General features: G+C 40.5%; 1 protein-coding gene across 2 annotated transcripts; it reads right to left on the bottom strand.

The window, feature by feature from the left end:
* Window positions 1-21,476: 21,476 nt before the first annotated feature.
* Window positions 21,477-27,060, bottom strand: LOC131254857 (probable monogalactosyldiacylglycerol synthase 3, chloroplastic). Of its 2 annotated transcripts, XM_058255558.1 has the most exons (8): window positions 26,503-27,060; window positions 25,566-25,738; window positions 23,714-23,875; window positions 23,447-23,588; window positions 23,125-23,349; window positions 22,937-22,999; window positions 22,743-22,817; window positions 21,477-22,042 (listed from the first exon to the last, which is right to left on the bottom strand). In XM_058255558.1, exons 1-8 carry the CDS (start codon window positions 26,806-26,808, stop codon window positions 21,782-21,784), a joined length of 1,407 nt encoding a protein of 468 aa, XP_058111541.1. In that variant the 5' UTR covers window positions 26,809-27,060; the 3' UTR covers window positions 21,477-21,781. The 2 variants fall into 2 exon arrangements, with proteins under 2 accessions (XP_058111541.1, XP_058111542.1); XM_058255559.1 differs by lacking the exon at window positions 23,714-23,875 and having other exon boundaries at window positions 26,503-27,057.
* Window positions 27,061-27,629: the final 569 nt, after the last annotated feature.

Below are 27,629 nucleotides of genomic sequence, written 5' to 3'. Positions count from 1 at the left end.
CGAGGGACGAGATATATCCCAACCGTCCAAATAGCAGCCTAGTTGTTGAATCTCGTCTGCAATCTGTGGGTCCCATATGATGTATGGGCGATAACCAGACCATCCATTTATGTGGAGCCCACCATCTACTTCTTGTTGCATTGACAACAGCAAGTTCTATGGGTCCCACATTTGAGGTATGTGTTATATCTACTCCGTACATGTGATGCTGGACGGTGGGGCCTGTGGATATGTGGCAGTCCACACCGTCTAGTCCACTGGATGTGGACCCCACCTAAATGTATAAATTCCACATCCACCGTCCAGATGGGCAGGACGGTGGGGGTCCACATTATTGTATGTGTTTTATTTGGGCCACACGTGTGGACCCACATGTTTCATGTGTTAGATCCCCATCGTCCAAAACGTCCAGAGAGTCTGGACGGTGGTGGGCATCAAGTTATGTTAATATTACTTTATAATATATCTTTTATATATATATATATATATATATATATAATGAGAGAGAGGAGGGTAGGGTGGCCCACGTGCGTGGGACCCACTTGTACCGTCACAGCAGCTGACGCTGCATCTGCAATGGGGCCTGTTTGCTGTGGGACCCACCATGATGTATGTATAAATCACGCTGTCCATCCATCTGGCACGCCACATGCGCCCCACCAGGCATGTACATATCACACCATCCATCCATTTTAAATCCCCACCATCCATCTGATTTGACGGTGGGCCAGCGGCTGATATCAGCTGCTACTGCACACTCTAAACAAATGAAGCAGATCCATATCCCTGGTGGGCCACATACGTGGACCGTACCCCTGATGTATGTGATCCAGCCCAACCGTCCATCCTTTTGGCAAGTCTGTCTCAAGATTTGGGACTAAAAATAAGACAGATCCAATTATCAGGTGGACCACACCACAGCAGCAGTGGGTTTGAACATCCACCATTGAAATTCTTCAAGAATCCTAAAATGTTATGGATCAAATGATATTTGTTTTTCCTCTTTAGCCAGATCTTGTGACCTCATGAACAGATTGGGTGGAAATAAATGTTGTGGTGGCCTGTCTGGTCTAAACAGTGGAAAACATTACCTCCACTGCCATTTGTAGTATGGTCCAGTTGATCTTTTGATATGATTCATTGTTTTTTTTATAATACTCTAAAATGATCCCTAATAATAGATGATTGGTGTAGTGGTGTGGCCCACTTTATTCGTCTCATTTATATTGGCCCATTTGATAGGTCCAAATGATTTGGCCTATTTGATTCAGCCCATTTGATTTAGCCCATTTAAATCGGTCCATTTGATTTGGCCCATTTGGATAGGTCCATTTGATTCGGCCCATTGGTGTGGCCCAATTTGATATACATGAGGCCCATTGGCATGGCTCGATTTGATATACATAAGGCCCATTGGTGCAACCCGATTTGATATACATGAAGTCCATTGGTGTGACCCATCACGATGTATTTTGGCCCATGGGAGGGGCCCACCCGTTTGTATTTTAGGCCTATGTAATGAGGCCCACTTGATATACAAGGCCTAGTATTGAGGCACGTGCGATGAGGCCCATATGATATATTTGAGGCCCAGGTACAAGGCCCATCTATTGTGTATTCGAGGCCCGATGTGATTTACGTTGGCCCATATGACAAGGCCAATAAAATGTAAATGAGGCCCATCATGATGGTATGTGAGGCCATTGGCCCACTTTATGTTTGGCTCTATGTGGGCCACTACTTGGGAGTAATGTTGGTTAAATGTCCACATTGATGGGCGATGATGGTTAAATATTCACATTGTGACCTTCCCTTAAGCCGATTGTTAAGGCCGATTTTGATTGTCAAGGCCAATTGTTGAGGTCAATCCCGATTGTCGTGGCCAATTACCCATTAGCGATCAAAGCCGATTATCATGACCGATTGTCGATTAGCGATCGAGGACGATCACCATGGCCGATTGTCGATTCCGATTGATGTGATTGATTTGCCGATTCTGATTATCGATCGATTTCGATTGTCATGACCGATTTGCCAATTCTGATTACGATCGATTCCAATTGTCGTGACCGATTGCTAATTTCGATTGACGTCACTGATTTATCAATTCTAATTATAGATTGATTCTGATTGTCGTGGCCGATTCCAATTCTGATTGATGTGACCGATTTGCCAATTCTAATTATCAATCGATTCTAATTGTCGTGGCCGATTGTTAATTCCGATTGATGTGACCGATTTGCCGATTATGATTATCAATCGATCCTGATTGTCGTGGCCGATTGTCAAGGCCGATTCCGATTTGCCGAGGCCGATTGTATAGGCCAATTCCAATTGTCGAGGCCGAGTATCAAGGCCGATTCCGAGTGTCGATTCCAATTGTTAAGGCCAATTTCGATTGTCGAGGCTGATTTCGATTACCGAGGCTGATTGTTGAGACCTATATGATGTATATGCGACCCATAGTTGAGACCCATTGTGATGTGTATTCCGCCTATGTGATGTATATGCAGCCCGTGTTTAACCTATATGCAGCCCGTGTTTAAGGTCTAATGTGATGAATAGGAGGTCTATGTGATAGGGCCCATTGTGATGTATTTGAGGCCCATGGGCAAGACCCATTGTGATGTATTCGTGGCCTATGGGTAAGGCCCATTGTGATATGTATTAGGCTCATGAGCAAGGCCCACATGATGTGTATATGTGGCCCTTAAGTAAGGCCTATTATATTGTATATTAGGCCTTTGTGTGAGGCCATGGGCCCACTCTGTATTTGGCTTTGTGTGGGCCATTCCTTGGGGGCAATGTTGGTTAAATGTCCACATTGTCGAGGCCAATTGTTGATGTCAGTTATTGATATCGATTATGAGTATGTGACAGCATAGCATCATGATACATGCTCATACGCATCATCTGCATGTTTGTTATAAGATGTGGCTGACTATTGTATATGTCATTAGGCAAGTTGTTATGACACTCCCTGATAGGTAGAGGTTATCTTACATGAGCGCACGGTATAGCAGGATTGATGCATGACTGGATCATATGACTCATACATTTTGTATTATGTGTTATGATTACTTACGCCCTAGCGACATCAGGGCCGTAGCCTCCACAGGCATATCGTGGATGGCCAGATGAGACACTGAAAATGTTTGGATCAAGCATCGGGCTGCCATAAATGGCTCTGGGTGAAAATCTCTAAACCCTCTTGGTACCAGAGGACGCCCCAACGTCGAGACCGAGTGGATATATATGAGCACATGAGGGTCGTATACCAGTAGGTTGTGTCTCCCACTGTGTCGTGGTCAGTTGGGAGGGGGTATGGCCTTACCCGCCTGAGGGAGTAGGCATAGATAGGCTGAGTTTGACCAGCTCATGAATGGGTTTGCTATCGATGTGCGGGGTAGATATTGGCTGAATACTGGCCAGGCAGATAGTGAGGTCTCTTCCACTTACCCAGTTGTATGCTTGATGGGGCGGCAAGCTGGTATAGAGTGTACTAGACCCCGGTGACAATCCTAGAGATAAACAGTACTGATATGTGGATTTATTGGGCAGGAGTTGTATACTCATTCATTCATTCATTCATTCACTATCCACTCGAGCTGGTGGTACGCAACTATTTATTACATGTGCCTCGCAATGGCCAGGATTACGGTTGGGGTGCACAACTAACCTAAGATCAGGAGTTTACCACATTGAGTCTGACTATCCAAATTTAGTATGGGACTGGTTTAGATAGAAGTCCCTTGTGATGGACCCCATAGCTTGTGAACTATGTACTATCATCTCGACTTCACACTCCAGCATGGTCATTTCATTTGTATCACATATTGCATATTGCATTACATCCTCGGCATATGGCATTGTGGGTTGCTATGTTTCGGTATTCCTGTTACTTAGATGAGACTGATGGTATTCGTTAGCTCTTCCGAATTGCATATTGCATTGTATCATCGGCATCTGATATTTGATTCTTTATGACTCCTCATTTGCATAGCTGATCTGTATTACGTATTCTGATATTGATTGACTTCTGGACTTGACAGTATGTTCGCTTACTCTGATATCATATGATTCATGTTCTTACCAGTATTTTCGATATTATATGATTATGGCATTATATTGAATACTTGGCACTTACCTTGTGCACACACTTACACCACCCTCTAAGCTTTCTATAATCTTATGCATGATAGATGTATGCAAGAAATGTTAGGTTGCAGCAGCATAGAGCTTAGAGCATGTACCTGACTTCTAGGGCTTTGATTTTAATATATGTATTTCCCTTTCAACATTGTACTCAAATGTTTATATTAGTAGATATATGATGATGATGTTACTTTTGTGATTTGGGTTTACTTGTGGTTATGCTTATTACGAGATAAATGTACGTTGAAAAATCCTCCTCGTATGATCCCAGGATCGGAACCTAGCATATGGGCGCTGGGAGACGAGAATGGGGTACTACGGAGGCTGTCGGCACCGGATTCGGCGATCGGGGTTTCTGTGAATCTGATTTTCGGGTTAAGGGCGTGACATCACTAGTGTGCGAACAAGAAAAAAATTAGAGAATATTTGCAATTATTTTTGCTTTACTTCTCAAATTGAGCTAGTCAACGTAAAAGAAGCACTTACCGATGAAAATTGGATTATAGCCATGCAAGAAGAGTTAAATCAATTTGTAAGAATTGATGTCTGTATTTGGTTCCAAGACCAACTGATAAACATATAATTGGAACCAAATGGATTTTTAAAAATAAATCTGATGAAATGGGAAATATAATTAGAAACAAGGCTAGACTAGTTGTACAAGGGTACACTTAGATAAAAGGAATCGATTATGATGAAACCTTTACGCCAATAGCTCACCTTGAATCCATCAGATTGTTTATATCCATTGCTTGATTTAAAAAATTCAAAATATATCAAATGGATGTTAAAAATGCATTCTTAAATGGTGATATACATGAAGAGGTATATGTTGAACAACCTAAGGGTTTTGAGGACCCTAAACACTTAAATCATGTATATCGCCTTAAAAAGGCACTTTATGGTTTCAAAAAAGCTCTTGGGGCATGGTATGAGAAGCTGACCAAGTTCTTACTCAGTCATAATTTTATCATGGGAAGTATTGATAAAACTTTATTTGTTAAAAAATATAATGAACACACACTGATTGTAGAGATCTATGTTGATGATATAGTTATACAAGCACTAACCTGTTCGTTGAGTTTGCAGAACTTATGAAATGCAAGTTCGAAATGGGTATGGTTGGAGAATTGAATTACTTTCTAGGCTTACAAGTTAAATAGCAAAAAGATGGTATCTTCATTTCTCAAACCAAATTTACCTTAAATTTGGTTAAGAAGTTTGGATTCGAGAACAGTAAGAAATTTGATACTCCTATGAAACAACCCTCAAACTTTCAAAGGATGAAATATGTAAAAGTATAGACTCTCGCTTATATCGCGGCATGATTGGTAGTCTCTTATACTTAACTACTAGTAGACCAGATATTGCTTTTAGCATTAAAATTTGTGCTAAATATCAATCTGATCCAAAAGAATCACATCTTATTGTTGTTAAGTGCATAATTAGATATGTCGCAAATACTGCTAACTTAGGCCTTTGGTATTCGGATGATACAAATATACAACTAGCTGGATATACATATGCTAACTAGGCAGGGAACATTGATGATAGAAAGTCTACCAATGGTAGATGTTTCTATGTTAGAAATTGTTTATTTTCTTGGCACAGTAAGAAACAGAGTTCGGTATCTTTATCTACAGCCGAGCCTGAATACATCGCAGCTGGTAATGCATGTACCCAGTTGGTTTGGATGAAAAGAATGTTAACCGATTATGGAATTGCGCAAGATACAATGATCTTTTATTGTGATAACTCTAGCACAATCAATATTTCAAAGAATCCCATCTAACATTCTCGTACGAAGCTTATATACATTCGTTATCATTATATTCGAGAATTGGTTGAAGATAAAAGCATTTCTTTAGAATATATCCAGACTGAAAATCAGTTTGCCGACATTATGACTAAACCACTTGACAGGAATAGATTTTTCAAATTAAAACATGATATTGTATGTGTATTTCAAATTAAATAAATTATGTTATTTTTGCATTTTTTTTGTTTATAATTTTTATGCAAAAATTTTAAAAATTTTTAAAAACTATTTGAAATTTTTAGTGCGACACAACCAGTCGAGCACATCCTGAACAGTCGAGCACGTACTCGACCAGTTGAGGTACGGGGGTGGGCTTCTCTAAAAGAGGGAAAATTGATTTTTTTTCCTCATTTTCTTCATCTCCCTCTACAAGCTCTTACTCGACTCGTCGAACCCATCTCCATAGAGTCATTGTAAGTGCCTCATTTTCGATTTCCTTTTAGATTTGGGTTCTTGTATGTATCTAAACCTTCATTTTGTTGTCGATTTGAGATTTCCACTCTTTTCATAGAGGGATTTTGGAAAAAAATATGATATTAGCCAAGCCCATCTTTTATATTCACTTCTGCATTCTCTACATGGAGCATCGGTGTATGAGGAAGGCTTCACGCAAGGGCCTTAGCAGCTCCTCCTCCTGGACGACTCCAATTAGGGTGAGAACCCTGAAAGCCCCCGAAGAAGATTCAGTGCATGTAAGGGATTTCCGTACAAGAGATTTAATAATAAAAAGACGGTTAATCTCGATCACATTGCTCCATTTAAACTGTTGCCCATCCTGTCTGCCATTGGTAGGGAAAATATTCTGGGTTGGGCCGGAACGGCTTACCACTCCATTGCTCAAGGCATGTATGCATCAATTAGAGATTTGTCCCGTAAAAATCTCACATTTTCTTTCAACTTTACAGAAGGGACAGTTCCTGTAGACAGGCACCTGATTTCAGGTTTGCTTGATGTGAATGTTAATGATGATGGCATACCGATTCATCCACTTACTGATAGGATGTTTAAGTCAGAGCATCGGGAGATTACCCAAAAATTACTTCGGTCTAATGCCGAATGGAGTAGCAGTAATGCTCTATGTGCCACCCAGATGATTCCTCGTTTCCATGTACTTCATTGCATATTTATGTCAAATGTGTATCCATGGTTTGGAAACAAGTCCAAGCTTACTCCTTTCATGGCTGGTATTCTTCATGTTGTTGCATCTGGCATCCCTATTTGCCTCCCTTATTTAATTTTCTACTTAATTATCCAATTTCGCATTCATCTGGGTCATAGTTCCATTCCATTTGTGTGGGATCCCGGTCTTTTGCAACACTGCTCGTATGCACACGTGTCCCAACTCGCACCGTTGATAGACAATACACTGCACCCTAGTGCACCTAGAAATAGAAAACTCACCAAAGTGATTTGATCCAGATGATCTTAAGACCTCTATCATACACCGCATTGTCGTTGCGGTCGCAATGGTGAAAACCGTGCATCAATTTGACGCTCCGTTAGTGAGATATGACCCATTGAATGCAAGGCCCAAATTATGTATCCAGTCACACACGAACCTTTATTATGCTAGGCCCATTCGACTTGAGCCCATGTGGGCTTAAAGCCCACTTTTAGAACATGGAAATTACCAACAAATAGGACAATTGCTACATGACAAAATAAGAAGCTATCAAATATAAGACAAGCACTATAAGACAATTGGATTCTCTCCCAAAACCCATCATTGGCTCTCTTCCCATGCCTTAGAAACTAATCATGACCCATGTCCACCTCATCCTATACATGCATCCAATGCATGTCTTGATTTGTGCCACATCACTTTAAACAACCAATTGCAACACTCCACTTCATCATCCACCATGCATCAATTACAACCCATAACCCTTATCCCTCCATTAGCCAATGTATGTCTAGATTTCTTCCACCTTGGCCAATGCATGCTTAGCGCCATCCACCTCATTTATCTACTACCCATGCCATACGCCACCTTCCACTTCACTTTTTGTAACGTCTTGGAAAAATCCGTACAAAGACCTGAGTACCACCTCAGGCAAAAATCCCTAAGGACCGTATTCTGTGAAAATTAGACAGAAATTAATTAAGTACTAAACTAAATTAATTGGTTGATTAGCTCAAACCACTATCTATACAAACTGCAAGACCCAAAACCATTAAAATTGCTAACTCAACATTACTTAAAAACCTATGAGAAATCTCAAAAGTCAGTTGCTCTCGGGAGCATATTGAAACACCGTATCGGACCTGAACCGCACATTGAAAGTTCAATGACTGTGAAAGTATAGGGTTATGGCCGTCTTATTGGGCTTGATAACCACCATGGGAATCGAGCCCAAATAATATCCAGAACCACACAACTTGAGCCCTGAGTAAAGTGTGTGAGAAACGCGAATACCTTTGGAAAATGAAATGAAACTTAAGTGAACTGGGCCATTTGCTTACAGGCAAAATTAAAGACTTTGGACCATCAGATTCTGACCAAACTTCACCCATGGATCAGGAAAATTTCCTGCACCTATCCGTATACTTGTGGCCCCGATCGAGTAAGAACGACCGTTGATCTGATACTGATCCTCCACGGTCGATCGCTAATCTGATCATACCGAAATCATAACCTGGCTTAGATCCATGGTTAGGGAACTTGCTCCATACCGTAGGTGAGCAATGGACCTCCAGATGGGCCCCATTTGTCAGAAATAGTCGCCTTTTGGCTATAACCTAAGTATACCATGGCCCTCGGGCCATTGACATCAATTTTAAGTCTATATAAGGCCCTTAAACCACCCCACCCCTCTCTCATACGAATTTTCTTTAACCCTAGGAGAGAGAAGAGAGAAAAGAGTTGAAAAGAGAGAGGAGAAGAGTGAGAGTTTGGGAGATCGTGTCGGTGTTTCTCTCCCACAACTGCACGCACTAGATCGCCTCTCCACTACACTACTCGACTCATTTCAACTTCGATTTGGGTAAAAAATCCTAACTCTAATCTTGATTTAGGGATTCAAAAAAAGTAAACGATGAAATAGCTAACCTATTTCGTGATTTAAGTACCCGTTGTTCCGTATTCGGGAACATAGGATTCGAACCGAGTTCGAAACGAGCAATATGATGAAAGGTGTGGACTATAAACGTTTAGGTTATGGTTTTCAAGGCTTTCAATGTCGATAATGATTTATGTCTGACTTGATTGCTGCCATAGGATCTTAGTTACGATGCATTCAATAAATTATACATGTGTATAAACTATGTGAATATATAATGCAATCCATGTGTTTGTTGCAATGTTTAAATGAAATTGAAATTATGATTTGTCCTTGCCATGACCATTAATTGAGAATACATGTTTGTTGTATGTATGACAACTCCCTTGTGAAAGGATTTTCCATAATATATGTTGTAACTAAGTTAGTTCATGTATGAAGTAATGTGTAGTCTAAGTGTTTGAAAAAATATCTGAATGAGAAATCATTTGATGAATTGTATTTAATACGGGTGTTGAGATGGGATTCTCAACTACCTTACCCATATTTATAGTTTCCTTCATGCAATCTAAATTGCTACTACGTGATTTATGGATGAAATGCATATGTATAACAATATGTTCAATGTGTTTGATAAAATGCTCTAATGAGATTTATATTTAAATTATTTATTAAATGTTGTTATGAATATCACATGTATCCACATGCTACATTTGAGTATGATTGGAATTACAATGTAGTCTAGGCAATCGGTAACGGTTCCCAATTGAGTGGCCGAATTATTCTTGCCACATTGGATATGCTCGATGAATCCGAGCTGTACAATAATTGTTGACAGTAGTTAGGCCACGAAGAATACTTATGCGCTACAAGTCGATTAATTCAGCGTGCACTTATACCAATCGAACTTATCAAATAACCCGATTGGCCTATTGTGTGTTTACCATGTATGGACATTACTGCTTGAATCTAAGGTACCACTTACCAATGTAAAGCCCATTTCAACCATGGTAACATGATCCGCTAAGACTCATGAGCCGGGCATGGTGGTATGGGACACCGTGGTCGAGCTGTCGGCCTACGCTAGGGTGACGAGCCTCCCTATAGTGTTCAGTGAGCAACTCAAACTCATGAGCTGAATACGATGGTATGAGACACTGTATTCGAGCTGTCGGCTTACGTTCAGGTGACAAGCCTCCCGTAGTGACCTCGAGTATAATCAATTGAACTTGCTTATCCACTGCTTTTCATTAGGGGTGATACCCTACAACTTGCTTATCGTATGTGAATAACTAGGATTGACGACCCTAGATGGATCTTTATTTGGGTTAATGATATAAAGGGAGGTACCTTAGCTTCCCGAATCTACTGTATGTATAAGCCTAATTAATTACTTGGCTAACACGACCATGCACCGCATTGCATGTGCTTTGGCGATGAAGCACATGTTTAGGGAGTTTTCCATGCATGATTGCTAGATGAAGTCGCTGAGGGAGTGCAGGCGAGGGCATGCATCATTACAACATACCATCCCTGCATTAGGACATGATTGTTATACTGCTTTATCATTACTGCTTGGCTGAATTGATAACATGTTAACCTTTGCCTTATAACACCACTGAGTTGATCACTCACTCCCACTCTGGGACGATGTCTTAAAACACCTACCAAACGCTGTTTTAGTTACAGATAACGATGTAGCTTACGCGACGGAGCCGGATTTCTTAGACGAGGAGGAGTTCTCCTACGTGCAGCTCCTAGGCCTGTGTCACCGAAATTACAGGGTTATGGATTAGTTGGACATTTACAGTTTGAGATTTTATAGATTTTAGAACAATATATGTATATATTCAGCCTGGTATCATACTCATACTCTTGGGATTGAGAAACACTTACATACTTTATATACCTATCTCAGTCTTCTGCTTGCTTAATTTAATTATCTCTGGAGTATGATATGCTGATTTAGTATAATCCCTCTCATGTTTAATGCACTAATATGGACAACATTTAAACATCATTATCTGTGTTGCATAAGTGATGCGTTGGATCTCAGGAGTTAAGTTTTGCTCGGCCCTCGAAATTTGGGGCGTTACAAGTTGGTATCAGAGCATGATTTGGATTAAACTGGACCTGAGTTATGCTAACACAATCCATGCTAGCATACTTTGACTTAGGAGGGGGCGATAAAATGTAGAAACGGTCGTAGAATCCCAAGTTTCACCGAAAGGTGAGATTGACAGTTGAAATGTAACCCGTATGCGTCTGAGATCATGTGAAATGATCTCAATTCCTTTTTAAACCATTAATCGACTAGTTTAAGCTATAAGTCGGCGAATCTCAAACTTGAAACACGCTAAAAGGCGTGAATATGTACAAAATGGGCCGAGAAAATGCGTTACGTGGGCATAGGAGCCCAAACCGCAAAATACGATGGGACCCAGGGGGTCCCCCGCACCTTTTCGGCACCCCGGGAGGGGGTGGTCACTGCCCTCAGGTGGTGGCACCGCCAACAGTCCAGAGGATCGTGACGGCATCTCCCGGTCAGCGGAACGCTGCCCAGACCTCCAGCGGGGCGCAGTGGGCCCGAGGTTCCAGTGGCCCGCCGCCCTCACCCACATCTGTGGGGCTCTTTATTTCACTCCCCTAACCCCCTTTTTCCCCCATTTCAGGTTATTCAAACCCCCTAAACCCTTCAAACCCTCATTTCTCTCTCAAATTCCCTTCTATATACATTTTCCTCTTCCAAATCTTTTACCTATTACATCTACCCACCACCATTACCTGGAAACTATCATTTTCATCTCTCCATCTTCCCATTTCCTACCTATTTGAGCACAAAAGCTCTCTTTTGTGTCTCATAGCCCTCCAAATCCAAAACCTATCTCACCTTTCAAGCTTTTTTCAACTCCATGGCTCTTTTTGAGCTAGTTACTACTATTTTCTCCCTCTCCGCACTCCTTTCCCTTATGTTGAAGAAGAGGGCGTCCGCGGATGAAGCCGGGCCTAGCCACCCAACCCATTCAAGGAAGAAAATGGGCGCCAAAGCAAGCACAAGTGCCAAGCAAGAACGAAGGTCAAAAGGGGATCTTGACCCGCGGATTCCCACCGAAAGATTTCTACCACCGGGCATCGAACTTGGTAAGTTTCGTATCCGTAAAGTTGTATTTGAGGCTCATGTTGATGATGAAAGGCTTTTCGGGTTGTACCCAGTGATGGGCATGCTCCTGGAAAATGGGTGGGGTCCCATATTTGAAGGAAACACTCATGCAAGTGAAGGCACCGTACAAGCCTTATACGCTCATATACGAAACCCACTAGGGCCTCTTCAGTTTACTGTCCCTTTAGGGAGAGAGGAGACCATAGTCAATGTAGATGTGGTGGCTCGTATCATGGGTATGGAGCATGGACTTGTACATGCTAGCGAGTCGAACTTTACTAATGAACGAGAAAGAAATCACCGCACACGTTTCCTTTACGGCCAGCTTGAGCGGTGGAGGAAAGGAAATAGTCTTGCATCGACCAAAATGACAAACAATTTTCGCCTGCTCCACCACATATTTATGTATAACGTATATCCCAAGTGGAGTAATCGCACAGAATGTACACGACTCATGGTGGATTTCTTATACAGAGCTGGTCAAGGAGACAAGTTATGCCTGCCTACATTCGTCTTGTCTCAGATTTTGAGTACTGCACGATCTACTTGGGGCAATGCCTCACTTCCTTTCGGTCGGCTTATTTGTAAGATCGCCCGAAATTTCGACTTTCGACTCTATATGGAGAACCATGCCCTGATTCATATCATCAGTGACACTATGCTCAACAATATGGCATAGGACCCGGCAGCGACGAGCAAGGCTTGATGAGTCTGAGGATGAGATAGAGGAAGAAAGTGAAGAGGATGATGGGAGTGAAGATGAAGAAGGTAGTGAAGAGGAAAGCGGTGAGGAAGAAGGAAGTGATGAAGAAGAGGTGTCCCGAGACTCTGATGAGGGACCTCCTCTTGTTAGACATGAAGACCGCCATGATCGGGCCACCTTGGAAGCCCGCATGGCTTAGATTGAAGAGAATCAGGCCGCCCTGAGTCAGGAAATCAAGGAGACCCAGGCCGAATTGAAGCAAAAGCTTGAAGAGAATCAAGCTTATCTGAAACAAAAATTCAAGAGAATTTCTCACACCTTGAAGACCCTCCTTTGATGTATGCAGGACAAGGGTAGTCCTCCACCTTCGCCGGAATCAGAGGACTAGGCGTTCGTTACAGTCATCTTTTTGTTTGCTTTATTTCTTGCTTTCTATGTAATAGCCCTTGTCTGCTTAGTTGGATGTTAGTGTGTTTAATGTTAAAACTTTTACTAGATTAGCTCATATGCATCTTCTGTCATGATTCATGTAATACTACAACTCATGTATTGTGACAATTTTTGGTTAAATGAAATGCACAAAGCTCTTTTGAAATGGAATGTGTAGAATGTTTGGGAAATTGAGTAGTATTATTCTAAATCTTACACGTGTTACACCCTATGTGTATATAGGGAATGCCTCCTAAAACCACTCAGAATATGACACGTCTTGCACTTAGCGGGTCGATTGATGGGGCAAATCTCCTAAGTGATAGCCATATGGACCCCAGCTTGGGCCCGGATAGTGACACCATGCCAGATTCACAGCCGACCACTGGCCCCACCAATGGGCCAACATAGAATACACCACCGGTTCTGGGACAGAACTGTGTATCTACATAGACACCACACATACCTCAGTCGGCTCCTCCTCCTAATAGGTTGAAACAAATGATATTTTTTATGTAGCAGTAGCAACAGTTTTTGGCCACCATTGCAGGGGCCATTGCCCAAAACATGAATATGGTCCCGCCCACACCACCTGTGCAGCCTGATGGGAATATGAATACCAGCGGTCTTTTTGAGCGCTTTCAGCATTTTCGTCCTCCCACTTTTACGGGTACTCATAGACCCTGGGAGGCTGAATACTAGTTGGATCGTATATCCAAGATGTTGAAACCATTGCACTATACTGAGGCTGAGCAGGTAGAGCTGGTTACATATATATTCGAGAAGGAAGTCAGTTTATGGTGGGATAGCATCCTACGAACCATTCCTGCTGAATATGTGTGGACGTGGGACACATTTGAGACCCACTTCCATGGGAAGTACTTCCCCCTCACTTACCGTAATGAAAAGGACAGTAGGTTTCTTCACCTCCGACAGGGAGAAATGACCATGTTAGAGTACGAAAACAGGTTTACGGAGCTAGCCAGATATGCTTCTTTGATCCTAGCAAACGAGCCGATGAAGATGCATTGATTTTTTAAGGGTCTGCGGCCCGACATCCACACGAAGATGTGTTGCACTAGCATTCCCAACTATGTTGAGCTAGTGAACATGTCCCTGCGAGCTGAGTAGGATGGAGACAGACTGTCCCATACACATGCCCATGGGCCCGAGGCCTTGACCTGAATTGCCGAACCGACCATTCCTCGGCAAGAGGCCACCTGCAGATTCGCTTCCCAGGCTTATGGCTCAGCTGACCCAGCAGAGACGATCAGATCTATGGTGCACCTACTGTAAGAGGATGGGTCATACAGACACCCACTACTTTACCAAGATGCGAGAAATGGTTTTACGTCACCTCAGAAGATCAACCATCAGCTGTTATAAGCTATTTCAGCTCCACCTCTACGATCAGCACCGCCAGCACAGCCTTTTTACAGATCAACCGTACCTCAAAATAGGCCGCTTCAACGACCTATGGCAGCACAACCGAATCATCCTCAACAAGCGCGTGTACATGCACTTGCATTTGGAGCATCTAAGTCAGCAACTACAGTGCCTTTAGCTTTTGAAGTCACAGCCCACATTCAAGGTACACCAGTGTTTCTATTAGTAGACACCGGGTCTACTATTTTGATAGTATCATGCTCTACAGTCAAGCGTTTGGGGTTAAACACTACCCTTATAGTTGGGGTGAGAGTCCTTACCATGACAGGGACTTTCTCTGACGCTACCAAGCTTTGTAAAGATTGCCCGATAGACTTAGGGAGCAGAATGGTATGCATTGACCTGATTGTCACCCCGCTGCACCATTAGGACATTATCCTCGGCATGGATTGACTCACTGAGATGAGGGTAGAGATCGACTATGATACCAGATTGGTGACGGCACATGGACCTAAGGGCATGACTTAACTTTCCCAGTTCAGGTCAGCTGACCCTACTGTATAAGTTGTTACGCTTCCTTACTGAAAAATGTTCATGATCCAACACTTGGGGACACGCCTATAGTTTAAGATTTGGCAGACGTATTTAGGACGATACCTGGACTACCTCCTCGGCACGAAATCGACTTTACTATCGACCTTGTGCCTAGTGCGACACCTATCTCCCTACCGACATATCGCATGCCTCCATATGAAATGGAGGAATTGAGGAGACAGATTGATGATATATTAGATTCAGGTTTCATACGCCGAGCGTATCTCCTTGGAGAGCATCTATGTTGTTTGTAAAGAAGAAGGACGGATCACTGCGATTATGTATTGATTATCACAGGTTGAACTAAGTGACAGTGAAGAACAAGTATCATTTGCTCAAGATAGATGATTTGTTTGACCAGTTGAAAAGGGCACGATATTTCTTAAAGATCAACTTACAGTACGGGTATCATCAGTTGCGCGTCAGGGATGAAGACGTGCAAAAAACAGCATTTAGAACCAGTTTTGGGCATATGAGTTTCTCATGATGTCGTTCGGACTTACAAATACACTGGCTATGTTCATGGACCTCATAAACCAGGTGTTTTGGCCGTATCTATACCGGTTCATCATCGTGTTTATAGATGACATTTTGATATACTCCAAGAGCCAAAAGGATCACAAAGAGCACCTACGAGTGGTCTTCGATACTCTTAAGAAGAATCAGTTGTTTGCTCGATACCACAAATGCGACTTCTGGAAGGAAGAGGTCAAGTTTCTGGGACATGTAGTGTCCAAGGAAGGAATTGTCATGGACCTTGCCAAGGTGGCCGCGGAACAGGACTGGGAACAGCCTGGTTCAGTTACAGAAGTGAGAAGTTTTCTGGGACTTGCAGGCTACTATCGCCGATTCATTAAAGATTTTTTCAAGATAGCCAGGCCGTTATCTCAACTCACTTGGAAGGATCTTAAGTTTAGTTGGAATAAAAAAGCAGAAGCAGCCTTTCAGGAATTGAAGGACAAGCTGACATCCGCACCCGTACTAGTATTACCAGAGCAAGGTGTTAGATATATTGTATACACCGACGCGTCTCGTGTTGGTTTAGGTTGTGTTCTTATGCAAATGGACAGAGTGATTGCCTATGCATCGCGACAGTTGAGGAAACATGAAGAAAACTACCCTACACACGACCTAGAATTGACAACAATTATCTTCGCATTAAAGCTTTGGAGACATTACATCTACAGAGAGGAGTTCGAGCTCTTTTGCGACCACAAGAGCCTCAAGTACATATTCACGCAGAGAGACCTGAACATGAGGCAACAACGTTGGATGGAAACCTTGAAAGACTTCAAGTTTGGGGTTTCCTACCATCCTGGCAAGGCAAACTTTATGGCAGATGCGTTGAGCCGCAAGAAGACAATAGAATTTGTAGTTTCACTAATGATAGAAGAATGGAACATAGTAGAGTTTGTTCAAGACTTCGAATAGAAGCTTACAATGGAGGAGCCGTTCGAGAGCGTCACGCATATCCACGTATAGCCACTTATTGATGACCAAATCATTGGGGCTCAGAAAGAAGATGAACTGTTGGTGAAGATGAGAGAACGAGCAAGTGACAGTGAGGAATCTGAATGGAGGGTTGGCTTACCTTATACTGGATTGCTTATTAAAGGTCAATAGTATATATTGCTGTTGAACATCGTTATATATTAGTGTAGAGCATGTTACATATGCAATATATTTGTAAGAAGTCAAATGGCCAATTTAGCCTCAAAGCATAAATAACCATTACCCACGAAGCTTGCAAACCCTATATAGCCGTGAGGAATTGAGAATGTATCGTAGATGCAGCATGTTCAACTAGATAGCATTCCTATTTAGATTGGTAATTTGGTTAGAACTCAAAAATGTTGGCTTGGTAAGGCGGGATGAACACGGTGTCTAAATTGGCCGAGGAGTAGGTTTAGCGCCTGGTTTTATTAACCATGTGGTGCATAAGGCACTTCCCAATGGGAATATTGGAAGAAACAACAGGTTTAGCACCTAACACTAGTGACCTGGTGAAGCTATTCTGTCCCATTCAGGAGGTAGAACTGGACTGCTAAAGAGGTTGTTGAGACAAGGGTGCCATTATCTCAAGGAGAGGCATGGTGATGTGGCGTCATTGAGAAAATTAGAGAGACATGATTCTCCATCAATAACGCCTGGTGTGCTTGCTGGGAAGTAGGTATAGGCATGGCCATGTGCCTTGAAGATGGGAAGGTAGGCGGAGGCATGAGTTGTGTGCCTTTCTAAGAGTAAGCAGAGGTTATATCACAGCGCCTTTGTAGCGCACCTGATGCCACAAATCTGGGGGTGAACAGATGCTAGCGTCTACTGTCAAGTCGGAGAGGAATAATCCTCCATTGCTAAATATCAGCGCTTAGCACTACCTGTGGGTCCTAGTGGGAGAGGTATAGTCCTCCATCCCTTAGAGTGGTAGTGCCGCCATTACCGATTGTTAAGCTGTTGGGAATATGTTAGTGTTAGAAAAGTTGGGATTTGAAAATAAGAAGAAAAAAAAGAAGTTAGTTTTTCCTATTTTGTCCTGTAGCGTTTGTTATCATGTTTTGTCTTATATGGGTGGTTTTAGTCACACATCATGTAATAAGTGGGATAAAAAAGCCTATATATTAGATTATTTTTATTGCTTTTTTAATTGAAATTCAAGAATATGCTTTGTGAGTAACCTTGCCTATATATTATATTATTTTCATTGTTTTTTAATTGAAATTCAAGAATATGCTTTGTGAGTAACCTGGCATGAGCACAGGGCATGGTTGCAATGCAACGTGTATTGTTGCAATGCACTGCGGTGTCTAACTTTGTGGATGTTGGATCCTGAATGGAATTGTGGATTGACACTTTCAAGAGCTTTTACGATTATATATTTGAAAGGGTATTATGTTTGACTAGAGTCGCCACTAACTAGTTACTTCATTTGTACAATTGGCTACACCCTATAAAAACGCGAGGAAAGAGGATTCAAAGATCTTCCATCCTAAGATGATTCTTCGATTTACATTTAGAGATTTAAGTTTGTTGCGACAATCCCAAGTGCAGGATTGTGCTTAGCAATAAATCGGTGAGATCGAGATCATTGTATTTAAGAACAAAATAAGATCTAATTGGATTGTCTGGGTTTTTAAACTAGTGAAAGAAAATGGGGATTTAATTAATAAATAAAACGACTAAGGATTCACGAATCCCCACTTAACAAATTTTGAAACTTATTTCGTCTTATTCGAATCAATAACTCAACTAAAATTTGATTATATTCCGCTCTAATCAGAATATAAAGTTATAAATCCAATCATAAACATCCAAACTAGATATATGAATTGAAATAAATCGATATATCATAAAGATCTAGCCAATTGATCACATGGAATTAAAAACATCTATTGTACTTGGAGTTAACAATAGATTAATCAATTTTACAAAATATTTCATTCTCTAATATAGGAATTCAATCAAAACAATTACAATCTAACATTCAAAATAAAAAACTTGAATAAAAAATGATCTAGAGGTTCATCCCTTGGTCTTACGCAATAGATTAGCTTAGTATCACTTCCTATCACACCAAAAATCCTAAATTGATTTATTAAAAACACCATTTATTTATAAAATTGAAAGACCCACTTCCGCAATGTGTGGGCCCCACCGCAATGTGTGTCGAACATCAACACCGTACATTTGATGGGTCCCCTATAGATTATGGGATATCCCCAAAATCATTCGTATTCGGAACTCAGGTGGGTCATACGGTTTAAAACTATGTGAAGACATGTCTTAAATATATAAAAGCACTTCATGGGGACCACTTGAATTTTGGATGCAAATGAAACTTGATCTGACCCCACATCTACGTGGGACACACACAATGAATGGGTTGGATTTGTAACCACATCTTGGTGGGGCCAATAAATGATTATGAATGCTTTAATGGGAGGGTAACCCCTCTGCACTATTTTATGTGATGTAGCGCACCCAAGTCATGGATGGACTTGATTTTTAAGCTTGTGGTCCACCATGAAATGGTGCATTTGACTGATGGGGTAGATGCTCGACAAAGATCACAATGAGGCCCACACAGCTCAACCTCATGGGAAGTTCCCATGAGATCAACCTCATATATATATATATATATATATATATATATATATATATATATATATATATATATATATGTATATATGTATATATATATATGTATATATGTATATATATATATATATATGTATATATGTATATATATATATATATATATATATATATATATGGGATGTCATATCAACACTATGATTGTGTCCCACGTGCTAACTAGTTGGATGCACAACTAATTATGTTTTATATATTTGGATGTGTATGCATGGAGAGATATGCTCAAACACAATTAGTTGTATGTCTACCCATTTGTAAGGCTCACATGTGGGGACAAACCCGTATGCATTAATCTAAATATTGATGATACTATCGATAACAAATAATGTTGACAATGCTATTGATGCTGTCAAGTCAATGATACCACAATTGTTGGCATTTGAAAATTTTCCAAATAATGAAAATATTAGCAATATTTGGCAATGTTATCAAAGTCAGTGATATTTTGAGAAGAATCTCTTATAAAAGTTATCTAGTATTGATGATACTATCGATAATTAAATGACCATAAATGGGTGAAAATTGATGGGAAAAATCCAAAATTTTCAAAAATCTCAATTTTTTTAATTTATTTATTTATTATTATTTTATTTTTTTTTGTTACTTATGTGATTTCAATAACTCTTTGGTTCTATTAAATCAAATTTTGAATTTCATGAGAAATTTAGGCTTGAAATGAAGATAGGTCAGAACTCAAAGGCAAAGAAAAATCCATTACAAAAAAATCTCTTTATATATATAGCATAAATTGCAATGAAAATCTATGTCTATATATGATTCTCATGCATTAATATGAATTTATGGAGAAAAGATTAAAATTTAAGTGAAAATTAGAGAAAATTGGCGAAATTCTAATTTTTCTTTTCTATATTAAAAATATGCTTTTCACTGTTAATTAATATGAAAATTTTATATATTGATCAATGTTTGTGAATCTATTGACTTGCTACAAAGTTTATATATTTATTTTATACTATTTTTTCGACAACACATGAAGTTGTATGAAATAGAAATTTATTATGTATAGTTTTTTTTTTTTTAATATTATTTTAATCTCAACACTAAATTTCACTGAAAATTTTCACATTTTTTTACAATGTTTTCCTTAGACAAGGATATTTTTTGAGGATCAGTTTGCTAATATAAGTTTCATTATCCCAGTCATTGATACATTAACAATACCAATACACTTACTGTCCATATATTGAAGCAGACCCTCACTTGTCAATTTATTCTGCCTATGTGACCGATCATTACCCATCTAATGATGGGACAAGCCTATTTTTGTACAAAGGGAACTTTACAGTAGAGCCAGCCATTTCCATGGCCTGAGATGTCCTCCACAAATGGCATATTGTCCCTACTTACGCCACGGGAGGATTTCACAACAATGGGTACTCAAACCCATGACCTCATGTTGAACTTCTTGTGAGTCTACCACCGAGGCATGAGTAAGGAAGTCATTTCACTTCTAATTAAAAATTGAAAATCATGGACTTCGAATTCATTTAACACCTGTTTTATTTTCTTAACATATGTTTGAGTCTGTTCCGATTCAGCACCACAAGTCAGTATTGAGAACAGCGTAGTTCTAAAACTCAGCTTAGAATTCAAACCGAGTCAATAGGAAACACTTTCCTGCAACAGTCTCTGTGTTAACTTAATGTAACTCGTCGAGTCGACTAGCACACTCAGTCAATTAGACGCTGTTCATGACGACTCAAACTGAGACTCCTTTTAATAAAAAAGAAATGACTTTGTGTCAACTCCCGACCTGCAATAGAGTGGAAAGCTCAAAAAATCAGTATGGGCTTTTGCAACATTAGCAACTGTGTTTATATATTTTACTATTCATGACTATTTTTATGTACAAGTAAAGACTCGTCTTAAGTCCTCAAGCCAATACCTGGCTGGACATCAAGTCGAGTAGATTTGTTTGGAGTCTTGAACCGTGGAGAATAGAGGTTGACATGGCCTGACTAGTCCGAGTCACCGCCTGACTAAGCTGAGTCATGACTCAGGACTGAACAAGTTGATCTGATTTGCCAAATAAAAAAACCATGCTCCTGATATGAAGCTAAGGAATCTACAATTTAGTTATTTCAATCTATTAGACTAATGATTGCAAACAAATTGGGCGAGCATCCAAATGCACCCTCAGCAAAGTATGATAACACAAGAACACATGGAAATAATACACAAAATCAAACTACTCTAACATACTCACTGAAAAGAACCTGATATCCAAACTCGACACTCAGCCTGCTTGAAACCTTACAGGACTTATTCAGCAAACAAGCCATTCTAAGGCCAAAGAATATCAAATGCTATCTGTACATGGCACACTGGTAGGACCCACGTTGGTACCGCAGCAGTTTGTGTAGCTTCTATATTGGGTATGAAAATGAAGAGGTCAGTGTATACGGGATGCTGGTCATGGGCCCACATTGACGTGCCAACTCATCAATATCCCTAACAATGTTGAACACTGCATCTGGCTGCGCCAGTTTCAGTGCATTCTCCGACATTCTCTTCAGCTCATTTCTTTTGGTGCCAAACCATTGAGCTACTAGGCTGGCTGTTTCCTTCGGGCTTTTAGAGAATACCCCTGCTCCATTATCCACAACATAAGGGATGTTGCCAACCTCCTGCAAGAGACCACGAACAAACATCAGCGATGGTCAATGCAGTCACACAACCAATGTCTTAAAACCAAACTCAGGATTATACAGATACTTGTTTTGGTCATTGATCCAAGTTGAAAGATAAACAACATAAAAGATACAAAAGAAATAAGTTTGAGAAACATAATATATACTTTCTTTCGTAAAACATGCACATATATACATAATGTTCATATTTTTCTAAATATAGACATAATAATACATGCATATCATCATCATCATTATCCTAAGACTTTCATGTAAGAATTTGGGTCAGCTTTTAAATTGTACATGCATGCGACTGTTTATGTACGAGGAATGATTACATGCATGGGAAGTATGTGAAAATTCACATGCATCCCCATGAAACTTGCCAACCAGTCAGTCAAACATGTAGGATCTAAAGGGAAATATAGGAACTGATCAGATGGTGTCATATACACCAGAATCAGCGGTGTTAACAACTCCATCGGAACATTTGCACAGTCCAATCAATAGATCCGCACTGTCTATTAGGTCCAGAACACATTTCCTGGGCTAGTTTGCAAAAAATCACACAAATTGGATGATTGGATCTGCTGGTGAGATGTCATTACTTTCATAGAGCACCGACCTATCCATATCAGCTATATTAAACACAACCAATTGGCCTACATTGACCCTTTTAACTAGGGAAATTACTTACCTGTCCAGGGATGAAGTCATTGAGAATGATAGGAAGCCCCCTTATCAAAGCCTCAGCAATTGTACCAGGTCCTGCCTATAGAAACCAAAGCCATAGAAACCAGGTAACAAATGACCGAACAGATGAATAAATAAGAACAAAAGAGGATTTCCAACCACATGGCATATAAGATTCAAAACCCAATTACAAGATACCTTTGTTATAATGCAATCACAAGCTCCCATCCATTTCTCCATCTGCGACTCAAATCCTCTTATCTGCAACAAAGAGAATAATAGATTTGAACTGGAAAACCAACTAAGCATAAACAGATTTAGGATTTACCTTATGACTAGTGAATGGATTAAAAAAGAAAAGAAAGAAAGAAAGAAAAATGACTCACTTTCACAGGCACTTTCCATTGATCCGATTGCAAAGTAGATCTTAGAATTTGATTACGGCCACATATGACAACCATCTGCCCAATTGGCTTACCAAGCGCTTCGTCAAACAGTGCTGCTCCAAGGGCCCTTGCAGTTTTCTTGACTGGGCCCATTCCCTCACCACCTCCCATCAACAGAACTGCAGGCAATTCATGGTCCATCTCAAGTTCTTTTCTTAACTCATCCTGTGTACAATAAGTCAGAAATAGACCAAACAACTTAAGTCCCATCTGGGGAGATAATCAAATTGCATATTTTAGTAAAATAGTTCACAGAATCAACCTTATCAATGACCGCACGGCAAAAAGATGGCCGAACGGGCAAGCCAAACACTCGGATTTGATTAGATTCCAGGCCATCCAGCAAAGCCCTCTTGGATACCTCCTCTGAGGGGCAGTAGCATCTGTTGACGCTTTGGTGAAACCTGAAACAAATTAAGGTTTGTATCACTAAATGGTTAGAGAATTCATGCTACATTTCATATAAACTTGATTATCCATCTAAAAAATTCAAATGGAAATAGATATCTTATTACTAAGTTAAACTGACCATGTGCGGTGGCAGGTGTTGAGGTCTGTAATGACTGTAACAAAAACTACCTTCTTTTGAAGGCCCTGCCATTTGAGCACCAATAGAGGAATATGTTGCATGAGAGGATGAACGCTTATGATAATATCGGGCTTGTACTCCATCAGGCCAGCTTCCACCTCTCTTCAGTTACCAAAAAAAAAAAAACATTAAGTCAAAAGATTCATGAAAAATCCCTCTTAATAGGCACCTAGTGAATAACATGCAGTTAATTTGAGGTGTTAGTACCGAATTGAAAATTCACTTGCAATCGTTCCAACAATCCACGAGAGTTGCATAGAACGCATGGGTCTTGTATTTTGAAATTGTTAGCTAATCAGCTCTCTCTTTCTATGCTTCATTTGAAGCAGTTTGAAGCTTTTTTTTTTCAAGAAAATGAGCTTATTTTTAACTTAGATTGTCATTCTTACTTACAAGGAAATGTAAAAGATTCAATGTGATCCAGAGGAAGCAAAACAGAAAGAGGACATAACCTTGAAATATCATATGCAGCCAGTATCTTAGCGAACCAATGTAGAAACAAACACTCTACGTTTAGTAACAGAGAGTGACAACACAACAAAAAGAAATTCAGATCATCATCACCTAAGCGTTATCCCAATTAATTACGGTCAGCTTCCTGTTTCGCCATTCCACTCTATCAATGACCATATGTTCAGTTACCCCATAGGTGATCAAGTCTTTTCTTACTACTTCCATCCACATCCTTTTAGGCCTTCCCGTTGCCCATTTAGAGCCTTCAACCTGTACTAACTCTTAACCAGTGGAGTTTTTGGTCTCCGTTGCACATGACCCAACCATCTAAATCAACTTCCCCTCATCTCATTACGTATTGGTGCTACTAAGTTCCCTCAAATGCTTTCATTTCTAATTCTATCCATCCTTGTCACACCACTTATCCATTTCAATATCCTTATTTAAGCCAAACTCATCAACTACGAAACTAAAATCATTGCATGACCCAAGACTCAAGTTCACATAAGTGGATTCCGTGGTTCAGTGATCCAGACCTTTGATCTGATAGGCCTCACTGTAGGTGTACTTTCACTAAATTGCTTTGTCAACTGTCTATTTGCATGCCACCAACTGAAGGTCGGTTAGTACCACCTGTCAGAAGGATTTTTTTGGGGAATCGTCCATCCACGTAGGGCCAATCAGATTAACGGTCTGGATTACTAAACCACATGCCACCACTTGTACCTTCAGAGGAGGGGTCAGATAACCCTCATGATGATGATATAACAATCACAAGAAACTAAGGAAGACAATTCAAAACTGAATCTTGCAAGATACTAAATAAATAAATAAATAATTTAAGAAAATATTAGACTTTTATCAATTTTAAAAACTATATTGTGGTGGTTATGCATATTTTCCTGCAAGTGCATGTGCCAATGTTTCACAAGCATACAATATTCAATCCATGAAAAGGGTGGGCACCACATTAAGGTCACCTGGTACAGAAATCAGGCTGGTCCACTCATCAGGTCAGCAGAATTATACATTGGATCAGATTGTTTGCAGGTCTGCACTGTCCATCATTTTCATATAGCCTGGCCCTGCCTGATGAGTGGGCTGACCTGATTTTTAAGCAAGTTGACCTCTATGGTGGGGCACACTTTTGCATAGCTCGATACCATACACACAACACAGTTCCCAAGTGTTCTAGGTATTGGATGGGTATATTCGATAAATCCACACAAATAAATACAAGTAATTCCAACTTTCAAGAGGGTGATGAACATGATTGCCAAAACCAGCAACTGAAGCGGCCAATCAATTTCATTTGCCTAATCTGGAAACAGAAACATACTCGGCATAGAAGGCAGCCATTGCTGCAAGATAAACGCAGTGAACCCAACGAGGAGAGCTCCCATGGAAGGCAAACTTCCAAAGCTGCACATGCTTCACCATGAATTTGTATGACCTCTCCATGTCATTCAATGGCCAACCAGCGTACTCTTTCCATACATCCTTCACGAAAACCTGAAACAAATGCCCACATGGGCAATATTAATCAGAATTTCAGCAGTGGACAAGTAAAACAGATGATTAAATACACGCATTGGATGTGAACTTCACATACAGCCCCATATTTCCCACTAGCTTGTGTAGCACATCCAAGCCACTTAAAAGGTCGGGCACACCAATCAATGGACAGGCTACACCATCAAAGTCAATGGATAGCTGATGGTAATGTATAGGTATTGCCCACCTAATGAATGGACCATCCTGATTTCACAGCAGGGTAATCTTCATGGTGTGGCTCATTTTTTGCATGGCTTGGATGTCCTACAAACGTGATATGTCAGAGAAATCCAAAGTTCATAAGCAATGCTTAAAATCATAGAAAAAGAAGTCACAGCAACTTGATATCATGAGACTAAAGAAGACCCATAAACCATCAAAATAACAGAACATTCAAATCATCTCAATATGGAAAAAATAATGACAATAAAAAATAAAAAATCCAACTAAATCAAAAGACAAATATCTGATGTGCAATAAAACATAATAACAAAAACTACCTAATAACCACAAATAATATATATATATATATATATATATATATATATATATATATATATATATAAACCCAAAATTCATAATTACCAAAAAAAATCCATTAACAAGAATGGACCCCCCCCAAAAAAAAAGGGGGGGGGGACTAAAATATTAAAAATACAATAAACACAAGAAAGGATGGAAATCACAAAAAACCATAAAAGGAAACAGAATCCCCAAATTACCTGATACTCGTCCCCAAACTCCAATCTAAAAGCATCTCTAATGGCCTCGGCAGACGCCCGGTGGCCGCCTCCAGTATCGCTCATCAGAATCAAGACGTTCTTGGTCCTCTCAGCTCCAAGCTGCACCATCTCCATCGTCCCATCGCCATCATCACAATCCTCATAAGACAATGAAGAGGAAGAAGAGGAAGCAGATAACGTCCTCTTCTTCTTCTGATGTTGGTGGTAGTAGGACCCACCGACGGTCTGGAACAGCGCCTCTCTGATGGAAGATGATCTCCTCGGCGACACCAGAGACATCACCATGGCCTTAGATGCCGCAGAAGCAGCTCCAATACCATCCGTCGGATGGAGAAGCTGGTCCCGGGTCCCCCGGGAGAGGGAGAAGGAGAGAGGGAGGGAGAGTGGGCAACGGATTTCGGGTTTTGGCAGGTGGCAACGGCTATTTTCGGAGGGGTTTTCTGATGACGGGAAGGATGCGGGTATGAGTGGTGGGGATTTTAAAGCCGTTTATTCGCATTTCTCTTTGGAATCTTCTGATGCCAAGATCCGAATCAAAAAAACGAGGTGACGTCTTTTGCTCGAATGCGTCCGAGACGCGTGTTGCCTTTAACAGGAAACTAGGTTGGCCGACCGATGTTCGTGAGAAATCCAACCCATCCATCCATTTTTTTCACTTCATTTTAAACATGGCATAAAAATGGGGTAATAAGAAACAGTGAAAAACTTGAACATTTACTGTTGAAATATTGTGGCCATGGAAGTGATCCGGCCATTGGTTTTGTGTTATTGGCTCATCCGCGAAGTGCCAAACGGATTGGCTACACCCCCTGCCACTAGCCCCGTGGCTGATGGTCGGTGCTACGTGGGCTCCCACCATGATGTATGTGTCTCATCCATGCGGTTCATCCATTTTTCCGTATCATTTTAGGGTTCGATACGAAAAATGAGAGGGATATAAATCTCAGGTGGAACACACCACATGAAAACAATAGTAATTGGATATCCACCATTAAAATCATCGTATGGCCCATCGTACTGTTTATTTGACATCCAATTTATTGATTGGGTCATAAAGATTAAAACAAAGATCAGCCTGATCCAAAACTTTTATAGCCCCCAAAAAG

The sequence above is a fragment of the Magnolia sinica genome, chromosome 9 (genome assembly GCF_029962835.1).
Source record: "Magnolia sinica isolate HGM2019 chromosome 9, MsV1, whole genome shotgun sequence".
Classification (NCBI taxonomy): Eukaryota; Viridiplantae; Streptophyta; class Magnoliopsida; order Magnoliales; family Magnoliaceae; genus Magnolia; species Magnolia sinica.
The sequence above is the reverse complement of the archived record's forward strand: the minus strand, read 5'-3'. Positions and strand labels throughout refer to the sequence as shown.

Bases quoted from the DNA above. Each gene is read 5' to 3' on its own strand.
- LOC131254857 (XM_058255558.1), bottom strand. From the start codon at position 26,808: ATGGTGATGTCTCTGGTGTCGCCGAGGAGATCATCTTCCATCAGAGAG. The intron at 25,739-26,502 runs GTAATTTGGGGA...CATTTGTTTCAG, and splicing joins AGTTTGGGGACGAGTATCAG to GTTTTCGTGAAGGATGTATG. The intron at 23,350-23,446 runs GTTGATTCTGTG...TATTGTACACAG, and splicing joins GCCGTGCGGTCATTGATAAG to GATGAGTTAAGAAAAGAACT.